This window comes from Antedon mediterranea, chromosome 10 (genome assembly GCF_964355755.1).
Source record: "Antedon mediterranea chromosome 10, ecAntMedi1.1, whole genome shotgun sequence".
NCBI lineage: Eukaryota > Metazoa > Echinodermata > Crinoidea > Comatulida > Antedonidae > Antedon > Antedon mediterranea.
In genome coordinates, this window is record NC_092679.1 from 13,623,900 (window position 1) to 13,633,584 (window position 9,685).

The 9,685-nt window shown below is 37.7% G+C and overlaps 1 protein-coding gene across 1 annotated transcript; it reads left to right on the forward strand.

Moving 5' to 3' along the window:
* The first annotated feature begins 8,542 nt into the window (after positions 1–8,542).
* Positions 8,543–9,685, forward strand: LOC140061254 (uncharacterized). The gene has a single exon (XM_072107762.1). It carries the CDS (start codon positions 8,543–8,545, stop codon positions 9,683–9,685), a length of 1,143 nt encoding a protein of 380 aa, XP_071963863.1.

Genomic DNA, 9,685 nt, shown 5'->3' on the forward strand with positions numbered 1-9,685 from the left:
TGAAATAAAACAAAAGGATTGGAAGCATTTTTATTTTTGAAAAATATATTTTAATTCATCCTCTATACATAATATTCTGAATATTTACATTAGGTCAAATATATACAGTTATGCAATTATAATTTAAAAAAAAACCCTAAATAAATACAAATTTTAAATCAATGAAATATGTCTTAAGCTATAAATTAAAAATCTAGGAATAAAAAGGCAAATTTATATTTTAAGACTCCTGATAAAATGATTAAAATCTATAACTAATTCGTCACAAACATCAACAGGTAAACAAATAAGTTGCGGCATATCTCATAATTATACTATTGCTTACGCAAGCTGGTGTTAAGCTTTGATTAGTTTCTTTTAACTAAATCTTATCACCTTTTGTCAATGATGATGATATTGCATAGGCATAACATCAGATAGAGGGCAGTAATTATATTCAAGACTGAAAAGAAAAGTCTGATGATAAAGATAGTGCAAATGATGAGGAGTCTGTGTGGACAATGGATCTTCGGTTATGTCCTTGGCAAAATGCCAGTATCACCATGTACTATATAAAACAAAATTACAAGTTTACAATTTCACCCTCTACGACCTAAACAAGAAAGAGGGATATTGATATTGTGGGAAGAACATGAAGAGGATTTAAGTAGTGATGTGTTTGTATCAATGCAATATACTCACTTTAACAAACTATCATTCAGCACTGAAATGGGAAGTCCTATCCACAAAGAATTAAAATCCCAAATCAGCTCTTTGGATGGATGGGTACAACTGTATAGTGGTCCTAAACCCATAACTCTGCACAAGTACAATGACTTACAGCCCATGAAACATGTACGACCTAAACAAGAAAGAGGGATTGCTATGTGTGGGAAGACATGAAGGGGATTTAAGTAGTGATGTGTTTGCATCAATGAAATATACTCACTTTAACAAAGTAACCAAGGGGAAAACCCACTGATTAAAGAGATAATTATCTGAAGCGACGGTTGTGGATACCAAAAACTGTTGCTAATGCATATCTGCTGTTGGCAATGCCAAAAAGGATAAAAATTACACAAAAATATCTTGTTGCAGGACATACTCAAATGGAAGTTGACAGCATGCATGCAACTATTGAGAGGAAAATTGTAAGACAAGTTTTGCTTCTAATTTTGATCCCTAAGATGGTCTTATATTAATTGTTGATTATTGTTTATTGAAATATTGTTTGTTATATATTGTTTGTAAATAAATGTTTATTGAAACTGAAACAGTTTTACCCCGCAGGATTAAATTGTAATGGAGAATTCTCGAAAAAGACCAACACCATAACAGGTTATTCAAGTAAACCATTCACAGTTTAGAAAACTGACTGGAGTACAACACCAATGGCCAGATCAGATTCAAATTATCTTTCAACACCGAAACACAATGGGAAGTCCTACCACAAAGAATTAAAATCCCAAATCAATGTATTGTCACACTATACATACAACTATGTTCATAGTTTACCCCATGTGGAAGTGTGAATATTTCACTATTATTTGGGGGTGTGGCAGGGGTGTGGGGGAAGGGTTTGGGGAGGGGTGTTGTATAATTTGTAGTTTTTGATTATATTGTGTACCAATGCTGTTTAATGTAAAACAACCTATTATGCACACTACATTCACAATATTTTTGCCTAAGTCAGTTTAATAATAGTGTTGCATAATAGTTATGTTGGGTCACTTCCATTGATATTTTGTAGGAAACATAATGAAAAAAATATTTGTTTTTAAAGAATTTGTGATGTTTTTTGTCTTTTTCTCAAAACTACAAAAAAATGACTTGGGCATTTTTGTTATTGAGGGTTAATGCAATAAAACCACAAAGATCAAACGCCTGCGCTCTTTCATTTATGGTACAAATAATGCCATGAGTTGAATGTAGTCAAATGACATTATTTGTACCATTCTTTGAATATAAATATTCATTATTTGTTTTATAACACCTAAAATAAAATCCTGTCATTTAGGACAACGGGCTTGCTGTATTCTGGCGCAACCCGGTTGCTTGGGGAGATTGGCTTAGTCCCACTTTCAGACGGGTTTAGGCAAGAGGAAATGCTGTCTCCTGATGAAAGATTTTTCCACCCAGGACCACCTGGCGATCTGTCTGCATCTGAGGGGCAGCCGGGAAGAGGCTGTGCAGATCTGCTACCAGAACTGCCTGATCATTCTGCACAAATTTTCGTCAATAGTGCTGATGGCTGTGTTTTTTCCTTTACCTATTTCGGCTTCACACTTGCGGCAGAAAACTTCAACACAGAGCAGAAGGAAGGAGGCATGTCGGCACATATACCACACAGATTATTGCTACCTGCTAATAAAATCTGACAGGCCTTAATTCACTCCAGCAGGTCAAAGAGTGGGCATGTCACATTTTGTGTACTCGACCACAGAGATAGTCGGAAGGATCCTAGGCCAGAATTAGAATTGACCCGGAAAAACAGCTGGGATTTCTTTCTAATGTCCTTAGCATCTATTCCAAATCATGAGGTCCAACACGTAGCTCAAGAGAAGTCTTTTATTTTGGATTTTTAGGTGATCATTTAGAATAAAATGATCACCTATTGTTATTGTACAAAATCTTTATTAGGTGATCATTTAGAATAAAATGATCACCTATTGTTATTGTATTAAATTAAAATATTATTCTTCTTTCTATACACTTTTTGTGTAACAATTATCTCAAAAAGTTGAATGGTATTGATCACAAGAATTTCACAATGTCTTTCAAATACTTTAACTATAGTTCTAATAAGCTTTTCAGCGTGATCACTCATCTGTGACGTCATTTATACGCCATTTTGTGAAATCACATTATCAATCATATCTCCATAATTCATTATCACATATTAATGAAATTCACTACACGTAAACTTCAGGTCAAGGGTAAAAATATTAGCAAATAAAAATGCACGCGCACGTAGGGTCATGCGCATGAAATCATGCGTTAAAAATTTTAAAAAGCTCAAAATTACGTTTTGATCAATTTAGAGCATGAATTAGGCCATTTGCATTTAAAAAAAAATTAAACACGTTTTTGCGTGTGTATACATAGAATAGAAAGCGTAAAAAATTGCATTCTACTCATCTTCCTTGGTACATTCACCAAATTTGAGTCAATTTCGACTTAAAATAGTGCTATACGAGCATGTTAAAAATGACAAAATGCGCACATTAATTGTACAAAAGTGCTAAAAATAAGGCCTTTTTAAAATGTATATAACTCTTCAGAATGGAAGGTGACCCCCAATTTTTTTTAAACTTATTATGGAAGCCAATGAGTTGTAGATATAAATGTATATACACATTTAGACATACAAAATGGTATGATGTCATCATTTGGCCACATAAATTTTTAAAATAGAGTTTTTTCCCCTTTTGTCATAGACCACCATATTCCACAGTGCGCAACTCGCTTATCTGTGTAATTTTTAATATATACCAATTATGTTATTTATGAGTTTCCTTAAAGAATAGTGCTCGAAGACAGAAACCGGGGTATGATAAACTTGTTAAAAAGCCTGGTTTGGATGTTGGACAATTTGTTTGGATGTTCGACCAGACAAAACAAAGGGGCTTGGCCCCCAAGTTAGAATGCAAATGGAAGGGACCATACTTAATTGTCAACGGATTAAGGCTGAGCCCCAGAGGGCGTGAACATGTGGTTCATTGTGATATGCTGAAGCCATATGAGGGACAATTTGAACCAACAATTGAACCCGAATTTGAACCAGCAATTAGACCAGAAATTGAACCAGAGACCAATCCTACATTTGAATCAGAGACGGACGTATTCTGCAGAAACCCCAGACGGGCCAGGCATAGGCCTAAATCATTTTGTACTATTATGATAGTCATGTGTATTTTTGTTCAACAGATCCTGACCGTAGATCCGATGGTAAACCGGCTGCAGCACCGGCGGAAAAGAAAGGGCATCCGTGTGAAGTCTGTAAGGGGGTATTTAAGACGGCTGAGAAGCTGCACAGCCACTTGAAACGAACCCATAGGTTCAAAAGACGAGAGCCTGAACCCCAGGCCCTGCCGGGTGATGTGGATGTATTGACGCTCTCCGGGGTCACAGTCTCTAGTAGACTCGGTCCTGAGTGACCCCCGCAGCCTAAAGTGAAGGTGAGGAGGCTTAGTGGTGGAAAGCCGTCATACCTTAGCTTAGAGCAGAGGAAGCAGTTGACAGAGCCAATTGACACGGAGTCTTCTGATCAAGGGTCAGCCTTGAATCCAGGGTTGATGAGCAGAGTGAGAGAAGTAGTCGAGGACGTGACGATTAAACACTTCATGGAAGATGGTCGGGTAACAAAGTTGGAGACAATCAAGAGGACTTATCGGTTTTAGTTCCTTAAAGACATTACATCTAGCGGTGTCTGATCATTTCGGCCGCCAGTCATTTCGGCCGCCGGTTATGGAACGGCCAAAATCATAAAACGGCAAAAAAGACAAAATATGTATTGTTCATTTCGGCCGCCAGAATCGTCAATATTGTTAATAACGTATGGCACGCCTTAATTGCCAAAAAGGGTGTATACATGTGCCTAGACTTGCCCCAAGTCTGTATTATCTTTTTTTAAAATTTATTTGTTTTTATTTCGACCGCGATTTTTGTCTGAAAATACAGACTTGTGAAACACGTATAGAAATCGATTTGCAGACCGCAAACATACGATAAGAATGACGTAGGTTATCATACCGTATTTGGCTATATGGGGCGGGCGGTATGTAAATATGGATTTCGAATCAACCAATGATCATTTTGTTTCAAAATGAAAGAGATCGAGTACGTAGTAGGCCTACCAGTGCTTAATGTACGATTGAGACTGTTGAAATATAAAATAGTAATGCCAAGTTGTTTTGTTTATTAATTGTTTAGTCCTTGGTCTAGGCCTCTTTCGTAGGTCCTACTCAACTCGCACGTATGACCTGCCAAATAAAACGCCAATGAAGTAGGCCTACATACCACCGGCACACAACAGGGCTACACCACTACACAGAACAGGACAGGGTCTGGGTGGGAATTAAATCAAAATTATCTCCGCGTAATAAATGATCCATTCAATGTTTGATTTGCGGAGAAGCTAGCCTATCATATATCAAGACGAGTTTTCATGTTTCAAAGATCCCATCAAATGTTTACCAGACTACAAGGCATATAAAATAATTTCTAGCCTTCAGAACTTTCATAAAATGTACCCAAGTACACATTGTCTAAACGTAACATAGCGCATGCGCATCATCTTAGTTGTTGAGTCTTTGAAATTCTGAAATATGAATATTTAAACCGTGTACGAGAGAGTAGCCAATCGCATGCAGCTGAAACTAGTCAACCGGATAATCGTATGCACCAAGAATTCTTGGTGTCAACCCACGTGACTTGTGCGTGTTTCCCCAGACATAGTATCCAAAATCAAGTAGTATACGTATGAAACGCCATATGTGCCAAAATATTTATCTTTTAACTAATATTAAGACAAAACTCCGTCTGGAACCCAGACTAACATGTGCCTATCGCCTGAATAGACGTGTGTAAATCACACAGCCAATTCATGACTTATGGAGGGATTATTTTAGTAGTTTTAACTAAAGTATTTCGGATTCCAGTATTTCTACATGACTTACTTTATTTCATAGTGGTTGTTGTGGGGGGGGGGGGGGGAGGGTTGTATGGCCCAGGAAGAAGCCGGCGAATGATAGTAAAATATTGATAGCGCAGCTCCATGTAAATCAAAATGTGTGAACTATGATCGTTTTTGTTGATTGCTTGCTGTTTGAATACGCACGTCTATACAGGCAATAGGCACATGTATACGTACACCCTTTTTGACAATTAAGGCGTTCCATACATTAACAATTTTGGCGGCCGAAATAAACAATACATATTTTGTCCTTTTTGGCGTTTCATGATTTTGGGCGTTCCATAACCGGCGGCCAAAATGACTGGCGGCCGATATGCACTGTGACCCATCTAGCTACATTTCGTTACATTTGTATTTTGTTTTAGTTTGTTTAACTTTGTTCCTTTGGATTTGACTTCACAAGATTCAAGGGACGAATCTCTCTAAGGTGGGGGTAATGTGATGAAAATGCACCCTCTATCCATGTATAAAGTGTAGTAAGTTCAACAGTTAGAACAGCGGTTTTTTGCTAAAATGTGATTGGCTGGCTCCTTTCTTGGGGGATGGGTTGACATGATTTAAGAAGTGTACCTCTGTGGAAGCAGGGAGGGAACCGAGGGTAGTAATACGGGTTGGACGTGCTATTATTCGGTTGGTGGTACTGGATTATTCCTTCTTACTTGATGAAGGGTGAGTGTTAAATAATAAAAACTATTGGAAATGAATTTATTGTGTTAGTTTTTTATTTATTAGTTTTGACGTGTAGACCACCTGCTGCCGAACCCGGAGGTTATTAACGTGACCTTATATAAAAACATTACAATACATAGGCCTAATATGCCTTTGTGTTTTTTTTCCTCTTCGAAATTGTTTTACTTTTTAATATTTTTGTAATGGAACTTTACAACTACAGAAATTGCCTTTTTCCTATGTAATTGTAAGGTCCAAGCTGATTGTGGCTAAATAACCTCATCAACCAGGCTGAACGAGTTATAATATCAATCAATCAACCACAGAGCCTTAAAAGAAATCTGCACTATTGCAGGTTATTGATTCATTACCTACAGAGATGGGTACTGTAAAAGAAGTCATACTCCAGGGTCCACAGATGGCAGATTAGTTCCATTTACAAATTGTCCTTGTATTTAATCAAGCAATTTATGCCAAAATACAAGAGATTGGATGGGAAAATAAGTTTTCAGGAGAGATTGGTCGTAAGATTTGGGGAATTTCACACAGCAATGTCATTTATATCTGTAATTGGAAAGTGCTTTGGAGAAGCAGGCTTAAGAGATGTAGCAATCAAATCTGGAGTTGTTACCCAAGGATGAATCAACGATGTTGTGGTCATCATTACAACCACAGTATGCATACTTAAAAAGTTATGTTCAAAGCTTTTCAAAGACTGAGGTTTGGTTGCTTTTTAGACATGTTAAAGAAATGCTACTGAAGACTAGTCTTCTTGTGTTTCCTTGTGGTTGGACAGAAAAGACATATTATTAGCTACCAGAAGTGTTTAAAATACTTCCTTGGTGATGTATCATTTCCATTGTCTAATGCCAAAGAAACCTTAACAAAAACAGAGTTGGCATTTACTGAAAGCATTGGTATACAAATGCAAAGATGTTCAGATCATTATTAGGATTCGCCTGAAGAATCAGCTTTATATTATTAGATTGGCTTAAAAACCAGATCAAAGCTCAAGAAGAAAATTAAGAAAAAGAATAGGCAAATAATGTGTTTGCGAGTATTGAAGGGATGGAACGGTGACTATGTGAATACAGTGACGCAACACAGTTAAGCCCCTTCTTTATAAGTTTAATCCAACGCATGTAATAACAAATGCAATGGTAAAAACAACAGTATGCACACCAGGTGTTGCCAATAAAGAATTATTAACAGAAGCATCGTAAGATATTTGTAAGTATATACTTTATTCAAACAAATACGTGCTGTTAAACATAAAATACAGATGCGGATCCATTACATATTTGGATTCACAAAGGTCTTATCAAGACAGCATCAGGGAACAACAATGGATTAATTACAGCATATGATAAGGTTGGCCTCATCAAGTGAAAGCTGTTTGTAACAACCCGGAGGATGGATTTCCATGCCTTTATGGTGCAAGCTTCACCATGGCTGAAGTTTCAGGGGGAGTACTTTCTAAACAATGCATCATTGGGAGAAAACCACTTCGATCAAAGGTTGCTGATAGCATCGAGGAATACTCTTGACATTCGATAGTTTTACATTTTCTTGACAACCTCATATAGAAATGTTGTTGCAGAAGGAAAAAGATGGGCCACTTCTGAACGCAAGTTCGCACTCTGACTTGTTGGATGCGAGCATGTAATGTACGGAAAAAACGTGGCCAGCAGCAAGTCGACCCCGGACGAATACAGTGGATAAAGGATAAAGTGATAGTCATATTCAATTCCACTCAACAAACAAATCCAAACATAGAAGCTTTGTGTTCTGGCAATCGATGGGATGCAGGCGCGTGCAAAATCCTAGACCACAAGCACCACTTTAACGAATTCAGGAACCCCAGTCATCTACTAATCATCTCAAAACAGTACGGCTTCTATGATGGACCTAAGTGGTGGGAAAATTGTTTAAGTAAAGTACTAACTATTATTTCACTAGGACATTTTTACAAATATTTGTCTTAATAGTCAAATGAAGTATCATCAAGTAGTGCCATGGAAAAAAAGGGCTTATCAGAAGTGTAGACAGTTTTAAGTAAGAAAATGTAAAGATTGTGCGTGCGTGTAGTGTCGTGTTTGGCATAGTTAGTTGTTAGTAATAAAGCAAAGAAGTAGTAACTCTCGCAAAATCGTGTCTTATATTTCATTCATATTACACAAAATTACATTGGCGACGACGATGGCGACGTTCACGATACCTGCACCAATGCCTCTAGACATGGATTCAGGCAACATGGCTGAAAGCTGGCGTCGATTTGCGCAAAGATTTGACAATTTCGAAACAGCGACAGGAGTCAACGCGAAGCCCGAGGCAACACGAGTCGCCACACTCCTGTTGGTAATCGGACAGCGAGCCCTGGAAACATACAACACGTTTACGTGGGACGCCGAAACTGACAAAACAAAGATCGGCCCAGTCTTAGCACAGTTAAAGAAATTCTGTGATGGGAAGCGCAATATCACGTATGAACGACATATTTTTAACTGCAGGATTCAAAAAGAAGGTGAGAAATTTGATTCCTTTGTTACCTCGCTGAAAAGCCTAGCAGAGACATGCGAGTTTGGTACCTTGAAAGATAGCCTCATTCTTGATAGGATCGTAATAGGAATCAATAAGCCAAGCCTTAAACAATGCCTACTGCGTACAGAAAATCTAACATTAGACACAGCAATATCCAAAATACGAGCAGAAACGGCAGCATCCGAACAGATGGAACAAATGAAACAAAGCAAAGCGAGTGATGTTTCCGACGCAACTCAACACGCGAGAACAGTGCGTTCACACAAAAAAGGTAAACAGAAATACCAAAACACACCACAGGAAAGCAATCCAAGAAAATCACGTACAAGTTCAACAATCTGCACATACTGCGGAGGTGAGTACCCTCACAAAAGCAAAAATACGTGTCCAGCATATGGGAAAAAATGCAACAATTGTGGTAAAATGAATCATTATGCTAAACAATGTAGACAAAAACACAATGCACATGCTGTTGACATCATGTCTAACGATGAAAATGATAGCACAACAAGCGAAGACGAATACTCATTTCATATCACAGGTACCGAATCTGAAAAACAACCCAAAGTTAACCTGACCATTCAAGGTAGTACTGTCAATGCAATTATCGATACGGGTGCGACTATAAATATTATGAGTATGTCGACATACAAACGCCTGCAACACAAACCACAGCTATATACCGAAAAGCTACCAAAGGTGTTCGGTTATGGAAGCCGACAAGCATTGTGCTTAGCTGGAACCTTCTCGGCAAACATAACCTATAAAACGAAATCAAAATATCAGCATCATTCTGCGTAG

Bases quoted from the DNA above. Each gene is read 5' to 3' on its own strand.
- LOC140061254 (XM_072107762.1), top strand. From the start codon at position 8,543: ATGGCGACGTTCACGATACCTGCACCAATGCCTCTAGACATGGATTCA.